The sequence below is a fragment of the Chlorocebus sabaeus genome, chromosome 20 (genome assembly GCF_047675955.1).
Source record: "Chlorocebus sabaeus isolate Y175 chromosome 20, mChlSab1.0.hap1, whole genome shotgun sequence".
NCBI lineage: Eukaryota > Metazoa > Chordata > Mammalia > Primates > Cercopithecidae > Chlorocebus > Chlorocebus sabaeus.
In genome coordinates this window covers 26,483,457-26,497,978 of record NC_132923.1, presented here as the reverse complement: position 1 = coordinate 26,497,978, position 14,522 = coordinate 26,483,457, and the positions used below count along the sequence as shown (strand labels likewise).

The 14,522-nt window shown below is 56.7% G+C and overlaps 1 protein-coding gene across 1 annotated transcript; it reads right to left on the bottom strand.

The window, feature by feature from the left end:
• Positions 1 to 693: 693 nt before the first annotated feature.
• On the bottom strand, positions 694 to 11,035 carry ALX3 (ALX homeobox 3). Its single transcript, XM_007977650.3, has 4 exons — positions 10,716 to 11,035; positions 5,005 to 5,321; positions 1,880 to 2,008; positions 694 to 1,486 (listed from the first exon to the last, which is right to left on the bottom strand). Exons 1-4 carry the CDS (start codon positions 10,990 to 10,992, stop codon positions 1,178 to 1,180), a joined length of 1,032 nt encoding a protein of 343 aa, XP_007975841.1. The 5' UTR covers positions 10,993 to 11,035; the 3' UTR covers positions 694 to 1,177.
• Positions 11,036 to 14,522: the final 3,487 nt, after the last annotated feature.

The window sequence follows — 14,522 nt, the reverse complement described above, 5'->3', positions numbered from 1 at the left end:
GCTACCCTTCCCACCCTCAGTTTTCGCTGCCACATGCACCCAGTCCTAGAACTGAGCTTTTCTCCCTGCCTCCCAGCACAGCCAAAGCCACAGAGACCCTAGGCAGGTGACAGGCCCTAGGCAGGTGACAGCCCCGGCCTGGCATGCATCGGCCTTGAGGGCTCTGCTGCAGGACCACCTTCCCCTTCCTTGCTGGCCCCTCAGGGGTCCTGGCCCAGCCTGCATCCTGGACACAGACCAGCCCCAAAGCAACCAGTGTCCAGCCCTGGGGATAGACAGTCACCTGGTATAAAAAACACCACCACCTTTATTAGAATGCTGGGCAGCATTTTTTTTCTCTCTCTCTCTCTTTCCCTTTTCTTTCTTTTTTTAAAACGTGTCTTTACAAAAATGGGGATCAGGATCTCAGTCTGTGGAAATCGATTTTATTCTGACCAACATCCAGTATCATTTCCATGGCATAGCTCTGGGCTGGTCCCATGGAAGAGATTCCAAATATGTGATGATTTCTGGTGGAATTTCTGCCCCCTTGGAGGGGAAGATGACTGCATGGCATGCTGGGAGTGCAGGCACAGGGCAGGAGTGAAGGTGGCTGGAGCTGAGGAGCCAGTGTGCCTTAGTCTATGCTGACCTTGGCGTTCACGCCCTCCTTAGTGTCAGATGCCAGCGCGCCCCCTGATGGTGGGGAGGGGAAGCAGGGCTGACTCTACCCCATCATGGGAGACTCCATTTTGGTTTCCATCTCATCATGAAGAGCTCCCTTAGTCCACTCTGCGTTCTCCTCCCATTTTCCTGGGTTCCCTGAACGATAAGCCAAGTAAGCTGTCTTAGCTGGAGAGATGACAACAGACTTGGACAAAGTCTGGAGGCAGCAGGGCAGTGTCTCCCTGCCTCCAGCCCAGAGTTCAGGTGAGGGGACTCAGTTTGTGGTAGGAAGAGTCCTGGCTGCTTTGAAGCCTCTTCTCCAAGGCAGCCCCACTTTATTCTAAGAGAAAAGACCCTGTAACGTGTTCCCTGCTCGGGGCTGACAGTGCCAGCTGTTCCCACAGGCCTCCAGAACCATCTGGGGCTTGGAGGCAGAGGTCCTTCCTCCCTGGTGTCCAGGCAGGGGTGGGCTGGGAGCGGCTGGGAATGGAAAAGGAGGTGGGCAGCTCATTCTGCAGGTCCATGCTACCGATCACGTGGTCCAGTTCAGAAGGCCAGGTGGCTCCTTGGGCTTTACCCTGAGTGAGACGAGGCTTGGAGACTTATAGTCGCCCTCTGAGGAGGGCTCAAAGCTGTGGCCCCCCAGGGTGGGGGGAAAGCCGTGGATGGAGTAGATGCCAGGGTGAGCCACAGAGGAGGCTGGCACCCCCATGAAGCCAGTCACACTCCCATGGGGGTGGGAATATGGAGACATGCATGGGGAGGGGATGCCCTCTGGAGACACAAGGCAGGGGCCCCCAGGGCTCCCGGATCCTGGACTGGCCCACAGGGAGTTCTGCAGCTGAAAAGAGAGGGAAAGAAGGCCCATGAGCCGGCAGCCTCAGGAGCTGACTTCCTTACCCAGGGGCTTTCTCTTTGTCCTTGGGGCCCCAGAAACTTTCCAGGAAACTTCCACTTGGCTCAGATCTACCCCCTCCCACCCCCAACACTGAGAGTGGCATCTCAGGAGGCTCCTGCCACTGTTCTCAAAATGAAATTTTCTTCTGTGATTCCTTTGTGTTCCGCATGCATCATTCAGGAGACAGGCAAGAGCCCCGGTTTGCAGAGGAAGAAGTGAAGTGGTATACCCACCGTCATACAGAACCCTGATGCTCTCCAGGTCTCTTCAGGCCAGAGCTCATATTCTTTTTGGTGACCCTGCCAGGCCCTGGCTCAGGTAGGGCTGGGGTCTTACCTGAGGGTGGCTGTCAGTGCGGGGCAGCACAGAGATGTCATAGGCAGCGGTGAAGGGGTTCCGCCCCTCCTGCATCTTCCCATAACGCTCGCGCTTCCGCCACTTGGCTCTGCGGTTCTGGAACCAGACCTGGGGGCAGGTTGGTGGGGGTGATAGGGCAGCCTTGAGGAGAGGAGCCTGCTAGGGATAGCTGATGGTTGTGTCCTCTTGGGGGATGGGGAGCAGGCTCCAGGATGGAGGATCTCAACTGTTAATCCACACTGTTATCCAGGCCAGGGAAGCCTGGGAGGAAGCCTGGGAGAGGCCCAAACCCAAAGCGGGTTAATTGGCCCCATGGGCCTCCAGCTACCACTCTCTAGGTTGAGTGACTCTGGTCCTCCAGCCTGGTGTCTAGTAAGGGTGTTGTGGGGGCGTCTGTGGGCCTCAGGGGCCCTAGGTACTGCCTGGGTATACTGTGCACATGTTTTGGGTTTCTAGTCTCCCTGCCTCATCTCCTTTTCCAAGCTACCCACCTCATAGCATCCAAGGAATCTTAGACATTTCTGTTCAGGTCATGGTCCTGTTTAAACCCTCAGTGATTCCCCGGAGACCTTGGTCCAGAGCATAGCTTCTTAATAAGGCCCCTGCCTCTCTGCACAGCCTCATGTCCTGCCAGGCAAACACATTAGATTCTTCCTGGTTGCCTCCCAAGCTCCCACCCAGCTCTTCCAAAACACACTGCTATCTTGCTCCTTCCATCTTTTGCTTAGGTTTTCTCTTCCTGGACTACTCATCCCCTCAACATATACATCCATGCTGGGCATCCTCCACAGGACTTCCAAAATACCCTGGACCTTTCTTTGTACTCACCCCATTCCATTACCATGATCTGTTTTGGAATCTGTCTCTCCCATTTCTTTGTGAGCCCTTGGCAGATAGGGGTGGCACATCTGTGTGCTGTGCACATCTGTGTACATATCTGTGATGAATTTGTTGTTTGGTGTATGTGCTGTGACTGTTACATTTAAGTGTATTGGTATATATGTTTTATATTTCTATCATTTAATCAACATTCATGTGTCAGGCTCTAAGCTAAATTTAACAATGTCAAAATAAAACCAGCCAAACAAAAACAACCCCTGCTTTCCAGGGATATCTAGCTGGGAGTCACAACAGAAGCTGTGTGTGTGTGTGTCAGTAATCCGTCTACCCCAGCTGGGATGAGAAATCCCACCCCAGCCTCTCAGGCTCCCTGCCCCTGTGGTCATTCCTACTCATGTAGGCAGGTAAGGCACCAACAGTGAAGGGGCTGTGCATAGCCCATCCTCCTAGCTCCCAGGTTGCCAAGATAACAGAGCAGGCCTGCAGCAAGGTCAGCAAAAGGCCACCCCCACCTGCCCAGCTGCCTGGATTTCCTTTCTCTGCTCTCCCTCCCCTGTGGGAGGATGAGGGAGCCTGGAGCCAGTGAATCTGGCTACTGGGACTCACTTTTCTGTCACCACCCATTCTCCCCTGGGGATCCCACTGTAGGCCTCCCCTGGGCTCTGGACCTGCCCTCTGCATTGTCGGGTGTGTAGTCTCATTCTTCCTTTCCATGGGGCAGGGTGTATGGGTGGGTTTCATGCTCCTGCCAGAGAACACATTCCTACTCTAGGGTCTCCGTTCTTCAGGGAGCTTCTAGACTAGGGCTGAGGGCCTTGTGGCTACTCCTGCACCCTCTCAGGTTGAAAAGGCCTAGGAGAGGAGCAGAGGAAGTGCTCTCCGCCTCCCACAAACACTTGCTTCGGGAAGAGCTGGTTAGACCACACTCCGGAGGCCTGCTGAGGTAACTCCATGGTCCATTCCCATGGCTTATATCATGTGGGGTTGCCTTGAATGCCGGGCCTTTTGCCCTGATGACCTCAGCCCCTGGGGATCTTGGGGGACAGTCTTGGAAGTCTGTTTTGGCTGCCACCTGGGAGGAGCAGGGAGGCAGGAGGACTCAGCAGAGAAGGGGAAATAGCCCAAGTCTCTCTCATCTTGTTGGATGCAGCTGTAGGGCCTTCTCTGTTAGATGACAGCGCCTGGCCTCTTTACAGACTGGCCTGCCAGTCCCCATATCCTGCCAGGACTGTCTCCCGCCCTAGTGCCTTCACAAAGAGTATCTGGAAGGGCCCCATGCAGGCTAAGATAGCATGAGCTTTGTTCCTGCTAAGTCTCCTCCATGGTGGGAGAGAGGCCCCTCCGCCTAAGAGGTCACCTTCTCACCTTTCCCCAGAACTCCAACCCACCCCTCCCAGTGCCTCCTGCTTGGCATCGGGAAGCCTGCTATGACTGAGCTGGTTCAACACAAGCCAGTGAATGGCCATCTTCCTCTTGGGCCAGACTCTTATTGAAACTCCTTCCCCATCCCCAGCCTGCCTGCCACCTTCATGTGCTTTGACACTTCCAACATGCTTGGATGTGGGCTTCCCTTGCCTTCCTCCCTTCTCAGCATTTACCCACCCACAGGCTGGGCTCCCCTCATGTAAAACTGGCCACAGCCCCTCTGGGAAGCCCTGGCGCCTAGTCTCCATGGGGGAGTTTGTTAGGGTGGGGGAAGGCTCCCAGTCAGCCTTTCCCAGCCAGGGTCTGAGCGCTGGCAGGGACCCAAAGTCGGTGGCTCCTGACGACTTTGAGAATCACTGACCCTGAGACCTCCCGACAGGAGGCTGAGACCTCCCATTCTAGGCAGCCACCTCAGGAGCAGCCCTGATGTGTATTCAGCACTTCACCGCTTCCAAAATGTGGCCATCCCTGTGATCCTCAAGGTAGTCCCTACGCAGCCAGCCCCATCATTCCCTTTTCCTGAACTGGGAAACAGACTGAGAGATTCATTAACATACCCCAAATCACCTCCAGTAAGTGGCAGAGTTAGGACTCCCACACAGGTGATGGCTCCCAGAGGCCATCGCCCTTACACCCAAGCATAAGCCTCGGTTTGGGCCAGAAGAGCCTGTGGCTGCAGCAGAGCTGGACGTGAGGGTGAGCCAGGAGGGGAAGGCTGAGGCAGGCCCCTGGGAAGGTAGCTCTGGGAGGCACCAGTGCCCACCTCTCCCAGCCCTTCCAGGGTCTGGTCACTGTGTGGTAGAGGCAGCCAGAAAGCCCCATCCCCGCAGCGCCCTCACCTGTACCCGGGCCTCGGTCAGGTCTGTGCGCAAAGCCAGCTGCTCCCGGGCGTACACATCAGGATAGTGGGTTTTCTGGAAAACCTTCTCCAGCTCCTCCAGCTGGAATGTGCTGAAGGTCGTGCGGTTACGGCGCTTCTTGCTCTTGTTCTTGGCCAACTCCATGGAGTCAGGGAGTCCCGGGGAAAGAGGAAGACGCAGGCTGGCCAGGCAGGGGCCTGGGGAGCCTTGCAAGTTAGAGGGCCCGTCTCTGGGGCCCCCTCTGCAGTCCAAGGGCAGCTGGGGGAAGCTGGCAGCTTTGGAGGCCTTCTTCTCAGCTGCAATGGAGAACACAAAAAGGAGGATGGCAACTGAACCAGGGGCTTTTGTGGGTTGGAATGGAGGGAGGGGGAAGAACATTGACGCCTCAGTCTCCGCCTCCCCCTTCCTTTCCCTTCCCATCCTCCCAGGCGGCCACCCTCCATGGGAGCCTGGCATTTAGAGGCCTGCCTGCTGAGCCTCCAGCTGGGGAGGGGGCCCTGGGGAACTATGTGCTCTGTGGTCTGGGCGGATCTGCTGGGGCCAGAGTGGGGTTCATTTCGGGGAAGTGCTCTGTGGTAGTGCGTTCCACAGGGAGGGGAGAGGACTGGCGCCGCAGCAGGACCACCACCCTGGCAAGGCCAAGCATGGGGGCAGAGGGCGGGGTGAGGATGGGATGGTTGACATCTCCCGCTCCTGCCAGAAAGTGCTTCCTAACTCTGCAGGCCTTGGTTCCCAGGCCCTTATGCCCACACCACTGCTCCCAGAGCCAGGCAGGCTGTGGACGTGGGTGCTCAGACCACCTTTGGCTGGTCTGGCTGAACTTTATTCTCTGAACCCCCGTCTCAGGTCAATATCAAATTCCCCAGCTCTGGTGTAAGAAGGGCAAGATGGGACAAAGAAGCTTCCAGAGGGATTGCCTCTCTCCATTCCTCCTAAAATTGTGGTGTCTGGGCAAGGACTTAAGCTCCATCTATAGAGAAGCAGAGCTGAGATAGGCTGTGCTCAAAGAAGGAGAGTTGTGGACCAGTGTCACAACAGGCACAGCCCCCTGTCCCCATCATTCCCATCATTGCCCACCCCCTCCTTCCTCAGGAGTTTCTGACTGCTCCCACATTGCCTGTGTTTAACAGGCAGGGAAGGACTTGATTGCAGACTGGAAGAGTTTCCAGCAGCCCCACTCTGACGTGCTAACCCTCACTCCAGAAACTTGGTGGAGCCTCACCACGGCGGATCGACCGATGAAGCATGGTGAAAAATAGGTCACCCTGACTGCCCACGCCCTCTCCCTCTGGCGAGGACCCCTAGCAGCGTCCCCATGAAATCCCTCCTCAACAGTCCACTGGGATGGCAGCTGAGACGCCACAAAGACGCCCCACTGACTCACACAGCCTCTTCCCTGGCTCTGGGCCCATCTCCAGTGGAGGCCTGGCCCTGAGGAGACCCAGCTAGCTGGCACAAGAGGCAGTTTCTTCCCAGGACTCAGTGTCAGGATCACAGCTGTGGTTGGGGGAGGATGGGACTGGTGGAATGGGCCTCTCAGGATCTGGGTCTGAGGAGTCCCTGTCTGCACTGCGAAGGACAAATCAGGCAGGGTCCCCCTCAGCTGGAAGGTGGTCAGTTACTTTCCAGGACTACCCAGGCCATGAAATAAGCTCCAGTGTGTGTCCTGGAGGTCCTGGAGGACTGGGAGAGTTAGGCAGGGCTACCTAGCCTTAGACTATGCCCAGCCTGTACACAGGTAGCCCATCCTTCACAACTCAGGTGTTCCAGTCCCCTGACTTCCATTCTTCGGCCAGCACATTTCCGGCTTCTATCCATTTGATAGAAGCTTAGGAAAGAAGACTCACAGAAGTTGAACAAAATATTTGAAAATGATCAGGAAGACTAGGGACACTGGAATGGGAAATCTGCCCCCCATCCCCGCCGCCACCACCACCACACACATACACACAGCAGGCCATGGAAATGTTCAGCCTGAGAAGGAAGAGTCTTGGTGTCTTGGGTTCATAGGGAGGCTGTGCTGGACTCTAGGCAGAAAAGGGGTGAGGGTAGCTCAGGACTGAGGGTCAGGGCTGGGGTTCAAGAGTACTGACACCCCAGCAGAGGCCCTCCAAAGCCCTGGGGCTTGCTCTTCTGCCTCTTGGGTCTCAATAGGACCTGCCCAGAGGAAGTGACCAGATCTGGGGCCCTGGGACTTGTGTTCCTGACCTTGAGCCACCAAGCTGCCAGGGACAAGGCATGAAAGTGCAGTAGGACTTCTCAGAACAGCTTCCCCAAGGAAGAGGCCAAGCCTGCTGACCTTTACCCAACTCCCATGCTTTCCCAGTCTACAGCCCTCTCAAGGGACCACAGAACTGCTCTCTCCCTCATTGTCATTGCCCTGAAATCTCCTTCATCTACCTGGAGGACAAAAGAGGGAGGGTGGCATCCCCCCACTTTGGAAGAGAGGGACACTCCTCAGAGAATACAGAGCAGCCTCCTGAGGAGCAAGGCCCAGAAGAAGAAAGGGATAGAACTGGGATAAATGGAAGGCGGAAGCCAGGAAAGACAGGCCAGGAATAGCAGCCAGCAGCTTGAACCCAAGCTTGTAAAGGAGAGAGGGCTGCTCTGCTGAGGATGGGGCACATATGAGGTGTGTATGGGCTGTGCAGAGGAGTCACTGCACCTGATCCAGACACTGGGTGGTTAAGGTGGGGTACTACATGTTGGAGACAGCCTGAGACTGAGCGCTGGGGTGTCTTCTGCCTGCATACCCGCAGGACCACAGCAGCAGCTGTGGGCGTGAAAGCCAGGAGCCTTTTAACGTAGTAAAGGAGCTCTCTGTCCCTGACCCAGCTCTCAGGCCTGCTGCACCCTGAGCACCCCTCACCCGGAGGAGTGCCAGAGCCCCTACCAGCAGTTGCTTCTAAGCCACTGTGCAGCCAGGAAGCAGGGCCGCAGCAGGCCTGAGTGCTCCACTGTCCCCACAGAAGGCATCCATTGAGGCAGCGGGACCAGCCTCAGCTTTCACATTTCGCCGCAGCCTTGTTCCACGCCGCACTGTTTCCTCCGGCCACTGTGGGGTCGCTACGCGACCTGCAGAGCTCACTGAGGCCCAGGCTCCTGCAGCTCCCGCCGAAGACTCAAAGCCAGCGTGGACATAAAAGCCGGGGGCAGGACCCCGGTGAGGCCTCGGTTCCCTTCTTGGGGGTTCTCAGCCTTGGCCCAGAAGCCTCAGCCCAGGTCTAAGAACTTGGGACTCCCTCCTCGACGACGGCGGTCGGCGGGCTCATCCGGCTGAGGGCCTCAGCGGCAGCGGGCAAAACTCTAGTAGGAGTCGCTTGCCGAGGGCGTGTTTCGACATCGGAGCCAAACTCGGGGACAGACTAGCCAAGCGCGGAGGGCGCGAGAATGGCTGGCAGCGCCAGTATGCAGCCTGGGTTCAGAGCAGGGCTGGGCGTTCTCAGCAAAGGGCGGCCTGGGGCTGCGCGGGCGGCGGGCGGCGGGCGGCGGGCGGGAGAGGGGCGAGGTGCGCCAGGCTCTGGGGAGCGCAACTGCCCAGCCTCGTGAAAGATCGCGCCGCAGATGGGACGCAGCTGCACGCTCACTCGTATGGACTGGAAACACTCCGAGCCGGTTATTTTAAAAACGGGGAAATAAGGCGGGTTCCCTCTTCGCCCGCCACTTCCCACAGAGTAGGCTGCGCGGCCCTGGGGGCTGATTGTCCCCAAGCAGCCAGGCTCCACCGCGCCGCGCTGCGCGGAGGTCCGCTCTGCCGCAGGGACGCTGGCCACCCGTCCAACACCGGCCAGAGCGCCAGAGGCGAGCGGCCGCCAGGATCTCTACCAGGCTCTGCTCGCACCTGCCTGCCTACCTACCTTTCGTCTGGCCTGTCCTCCGCTCAACTGAAATCGTTAATTTTCTTATCCCCCTTGTTCTCATTTTGATATATTCCACGCTTTAAACATGCTCCGTTTTCTTTTGTTTGGTCTGCTCCCTCCCTCTTTGTCCTTTTCCCCTTCTCTAGTTATCCGCTTCGTTCGATCTTGCTCCTGCTTTTTTTCTTCGTTCGTTCCTCATTTATTCATTTCAGTTCATCCCAGCTCGCCCACTGCCATTTACCCTCTCGTTCCCGCTGCGCTCTCCGTTGTTTTGTTCAATTTCTCTTCCCCTTTTCTTGGTTGTTGTTCGCTTTCTTTGGTTTTCTTTCTCGGTATTTCGTTGTCAAGGACACCCTTGCCGTCGGATTCCAGGGTGCTGGGTTCCTCCCGGCCGCTCGTTCCCCACCAGCGCTCTCTGCAGTTCGCGCGGCACCAGTGTGGTACGGGAGCCCGAGCGGTCGGTGCCGGGTGCGGGGCGCCTAACAGGGACGCGGGCCCGGTGGGGGTGGCTCCTGCCCGACACGGAGCGCTGAGCCAGGCCGGGTACCTGTCCCTAGCGGTGCTCACCGCGCTGCGCGGCCGCTGCCGTCTGGTTGGGATCAGAGGAGCCAGGCCAACTGCTTCTCATTAAGTCCCAACTGTGGTTTTTATCAGGAGAGCCTCTTTCAAAGGGCACAGACACGAAACTCCGCGGACTCCTTCATTTCCTCCGTTGATCCCCACACACCTCCCCGCCCTCCCCGACACATTCCCACCGCCCCGGCTGGGCGAAAGCTGGAGATGCCCGGCCACTCCGTGGAGGCCCGCGAGGCGCCAGCCGGGCGGCGGCAGGGGGTTGAGGCGGATCTTGGAGGATCCAGCTCTGGGCCTAGGCTGCGGGATATGGCAGCGCAGATAAGGTAGGTGCGGTTTGGGCGCTGAGACGCCTTACAGGTCACAGGGTGCGGCGGACGGTGGCAGAGCTGCCCATCAGCCTGCCAGGCCCCTGCCTTCAGGCGCATTCTCGGGTGCCGGCGCGGTTCGGCCGGCCTTAGCACAGGGCACCGGCCCGGGAGCCCGCGGCGCCTGGGGGTTAGGTTGCCCAGAGCTGCTCCTGACTTCCCAGCGGTGATGATCCAGTGCAGGGAAGCCAAGACTGCCAGAAGGGCGGCTATCATCGTGCATAACGGCAGGGAGGCCAGCTTAGTATGAAAAATAAGAATAGTTATTCCGTCTTGAGGACAGCCCTGGCATTGCACGACCAGTCGCGGCCAAACTGTGCCAGTCTGCCGCACAAGCAGCACCCTTCCTGTGAAGACTAGGCCTGGGGAAGAGAGGCGGGCCAAGGCCAGGCCGCAGTCCCCAGCCTACCCCGATTTGGCCACTCTAGGTCGAGGCCCAGCCTCAGGGCCCTCAAAGGGCGCCAGACACAAAAGCCGCGCTTCTTCGTCAGGTCTCAGTGTGGCTCCACAGCCCTCGGCCGGGTCTGGGCTTCGGGGTAGGTGGCAGTTCCAGTCCAACTTCGGCAAAGCATGCTCTCTCCTTCCCAGGTCCGGCTGCTTTCGGGCCCCGACTGGACCCCGGGCCGTAGCCACTGCACCTTCCCTCGACCTCCCGCCTCCCATTCCCGCCGCCGAGGAACGGTGGTTCAGCCTCCCGCCCCGCACTGGCCTTTGCCTGACCCGGGCCAGCGCCAACTCGGCTTCCGTGGGAGCCGTGGCGAAAGGCGAGAGGGGCAAAAAGTTGAGAAATAGGCGAGCGGGAGAGATAAGCAGGAAGGCCCGGGTGGGCCCGGGTAAGGAAGAAGGAGAGAGGGTCGGGCTGCGCGCTACGCCCCTCGCCGCGCGTTACCTTCCGCGGAGCCCTCGTAGAAGTGGCCGCCGTTGAGCGCCGGGCCGAGCCCAAGGTCCTGCAGGTACTTGGCGGGCGGCTTGGCCGGCTCTGGGAGGTAGGGCTCCAGGGGCCCGCAGGCCGGAAAGCGGGTCAGCCGCGGGCCGCGGGGCGGCGCGGGGTGCAGGTGAGGCGCAGCGGCTGGGGTTCCCTGCGGGCCCGGAGGCTCGTCCCCCGAGGCCACATAGGGGCCGGGTGCAGGCCCCACGCGGAAAGGCGCGCAGTGCTCGGGGTCCATTGCCGGCTCAGGGCGCACAGGCCTCCGGGGCTCCGGGGCTCGCGTTGCCCGCGCGGCCTGTGAGCGCCCGCCAAGGGGGAGGGACCTGGGCGCGGGGGCGCGGAGCCCCCGGGAGCGGCGCGCGCCGCGGGGGGCGGGGGGCAGGCGAGGGGGCCGCGCCTCTGACTTAATGCTGGAACCATCCACGTCACGTGTGGCCCGGTGCGGGTTAACCCCTCGGAGCCCGGGAACCCCCTCCCCCCATTCATCCAGAGCCCAGTCCCAGGCAGCTCTGGAGAGGATGAAGCAGCCTCCTCTCTAGGGCGGAATCCCTTTGTCTACCCATCCAGGTGAGTCTTTTGCTCAGAGCACACCCGTGGTCCTGATATGCAGCCTAGAGGCTCTTGCCCCTAGAGGGGTGAGGCCGTGTGGGCATCCTCCTCAAACACTTTTAGGCCTGGACTCCGGACATCAGCCTGGGATGAGGGCCTGGGCAGGCAGGCAGGCCTTAGGCTGCAATTTTACCTAGGTCTCCCCTGGGAGCTGGACAAAATGTTGCCTCAGCAAAAAACACCTCCCTTAGCGATCTCTTGTTTCTCACAGTGAAAGGAGCTATTGGGAGTGTTGTGTGGAAGCAGATCTAAGCTGGGAATGGGGTGCTGGGGAGCTTGGGTCTGGACACTGTCGTTCATTAGCTATGGGTCCTTAAGCCAATCATGAGTGTCCTCATCTGACTGTGGAGGTCGGGCCAAGCCAACTCTGGGTCTTTCTATGTATTTGAGGTGTGTTTCAGAAGTAGAGGCAGGGCCAGAGCAGACAGGAGACTCCCACCGGCAGCTCAGGACTGAACAGTGTCCTGCAGGGGCAGCCTTTGGAACAGGTGGAGGATGAGCAGAAGGGCTGGTGTTGTCTCTGGCAGCAGCTTGGAGTGAATGCCTTTCAATGGGCAGATGACCCAAGTGTGTGGGGATCCACTGGAGAGACTGTCTGCAGCTCAGACCTCAGGGCTGTGCTCCCTCAGGCCTGACGATTCAGAAGGGGTGAGAGTAGAACTGCATCTTCTAAGAGTTGAGCCTCCCCAGCCAAAAGGAAACAGGATTAGAGCAGTAGCTTAGAATTTTGGAAAAGAGAAATAACCACCACCCTACCTAAGATCTGGGGAGAAACACCCAAGGAGCCGAGGACCCTGCTCGCTTCCCATGGATTGAGGAGCCTGTAGGGCTGGGTTAAACTGTTTTTATTTTCAATGCCCCCGAGACTAGCAAGAGAGGCGGAGAGTCAACATCATTTGTATTTCATTTGAATTCTCAATTTTTAAAGGAATCCAAGAGTCCTGGTGTGAACACCTCCCTCTTCCGCTGGGGGCTTAGAAGGGGTTTCTTGGCTCCTCAGCCAGAGTTGGGCTGTAAATCAAGACCAAACAGGAACCAGAAGCCTTGCATCTCACAAGGAGTCATTAAGCCGTTATTAAACATACCATAACTTCTCTGAAGCCTTATTGGTTTCAACACCACATTGGAGGCATTATGGCCATTAGGGCCCCTAATCACGGAATGCAGACTGGCCAGAGAAATGGGAGCACCTGGGGCTGGTATTTCTAGTCAAGAGGGAGGTTTGACTTGAAATTAAGCTTCCCTTCTGGCCTCACCAGAGGGATCCTTTCTCCAGGATCTAGTGGATCCAGCTCTGGGCAACCAATTTCAATCGATCACCTTTGCCCATTAATAAGGTTTTTCAATAGTTGTTGATTGGAAATCTTTTTTCTCTCTCTCTCTCTCTCTCTTGCCTGTACCTGTGAAATTGGATATTGTTGACTTTCTAGGAGGAAGTCAATTCAGGATACCTATTCTATTCAACAAGAGTTATCAAGCAGTTTACTGTGGAGGATGCAAATATCACCCAGGAAAATGTCACCAACAATTTAAACAAGGCAGCCTGAATCAAAGGCTGAGTCTTTGCCTCCCATGACAACCTTGCTGAGCCTCAGTTTCCTCATCATAAAGGTGGGCCACACATGGAAGTAGGATATTTGCAACACATTCGTGTTTTGATGCACTGTATTAATTTAACAGATGGCGGATGATTACCATCTCCAGTGGGTTCCATCACTGATTAGGTAGAAGGCTTCTGACTTCAGACTGAATGGGCCTAAGGCTGGAGCTGAGCAGAGAGATGCAATGACCTGCATCCACTTTCAAGCCCAGAAGTTTCTCTTGACATGCTCCCACTCTCTGAACAGAGCCAATTTCCATGCTGGGATGGTGTTACCAATTAAACTGAAGAGAGAGAAAACCCTAGACTACATGGGAGTTTTGTGTGTAAGTGGAGTTGCCCCTCCTGGGAGAGTTTTCTTCCAGAACCACACAAATCAGCACACTGGGAGGAGACTTTTCCACTGTCTTTTAAGCCATTTATTTATTTATTTATTTATTTATTTTGAGACGGAGTCTTGCTCTGTCGCCCAGGCTGGAGTGCAGTGGCCGGATCTCAGCTCACTGCAAGCTCCGCCTCCCAGGTTTACGCCATTCTCCTGCCTCAGCCTCCTGAGTAGCTGGGACTACAGGCGCCCGCCACTACGCCCGGCTAGTTTTTTGTATTTTTAGTAGAGACAGGGTTTCAGCATGTTAGCCAGGATGGTCTTGATCTCCTGACCTCGTGATCCGCCCGTCTCGGCCTCCCAAAGTGCTGGGATTACAGGCTTGAGCCACTGCGCCCGGCCTCTTTTAAGCCATTTATGCAAACTTTTATCTATCTCTGTGTGGTCTGGAAAGAGTTTGATGGAGCAGGTGCATAGCAACTCAAAAACAGCAATCTCAGAGTTAATAAATTTTCCTTCTTAGGGAGGCTGGGAGATCATGGAGTGCCACAAAGGCCCTCATATTACAGGTAAAAACAACAGCTAACACATATATCTACAGTGTGCTGGCTGCTAGCTCATGTATTCTACATACATTGTTTTATTAATTTTTATTTTATTTTATTTTTTTAGATGGAGTCTCAGTTGCCCAGGCTGGAGCACAGTGGCCATGATTGCAGCTCACTGCAACTTCCGCCTCCCAGGTTCAAGCGATCCTGCCTCAGCCTTCCAAATAGCTAGGATTACAGGCATGTGCCACCATGCCTGTCTAAGATTGGTTTATTTAATCCTCACAGCTCAATGAAATAGGTACCCTGTTTTCTAGAGAAAGAGCCTGAGGCCAGGAGGGAGCCATTTGTTCAGGCACAAATGGGGTTTCTTGGCTCTTTTGTGCCAGTTTATGCCAGAACCAGAATTTATACTCAGATCCATGGTCCCCTACTCCGCATGACTCCTCAGTCCTTCTTTAGTTAACGAAGCTGAAATCATTCACTGTGCACCCTCATTTTTCCAAGGAGAAGGCTGGGACTCCTTCCGGAAAGGAAGGCTGAGGCCAGAGTGGCCTGAGGACACTGCACTGCTGCTTTCACGATCAGCAGATGACATCTGTCGAGACTCGCATGCCTAGCTTCGGCCGCTAGTACAGTAGGTGGAGGGTGGTTTCTGCTAAGCTGAGACCAAATGAAACAGAGTG

Bases quoted from the DNA above. Each gene is read 5' to 3' on its own strand.
- ALX3 (XM_007977650.3), bottom strand. From the start codon at position 10,992: ATGGACCCCGAGCACTGCGCGCCTTTCCGCGTGGGGCCTGCACCCGGC. The intron at 5,322-10,715 runs GTAACGCGCGGC...TCTCCATTGCAG, and splicing joins CTACGAGGGCTCCGCGGAAG to CTGAGAAGAAGGCCTCCAAA. The intron at 1,487-1,879 runs GTAAGACCCCAG...CTCTCTTTTCAG, and splicing joins GCACTGACAGCCACCCTCAG to CTGCAGAACTCCCTGTGGGC.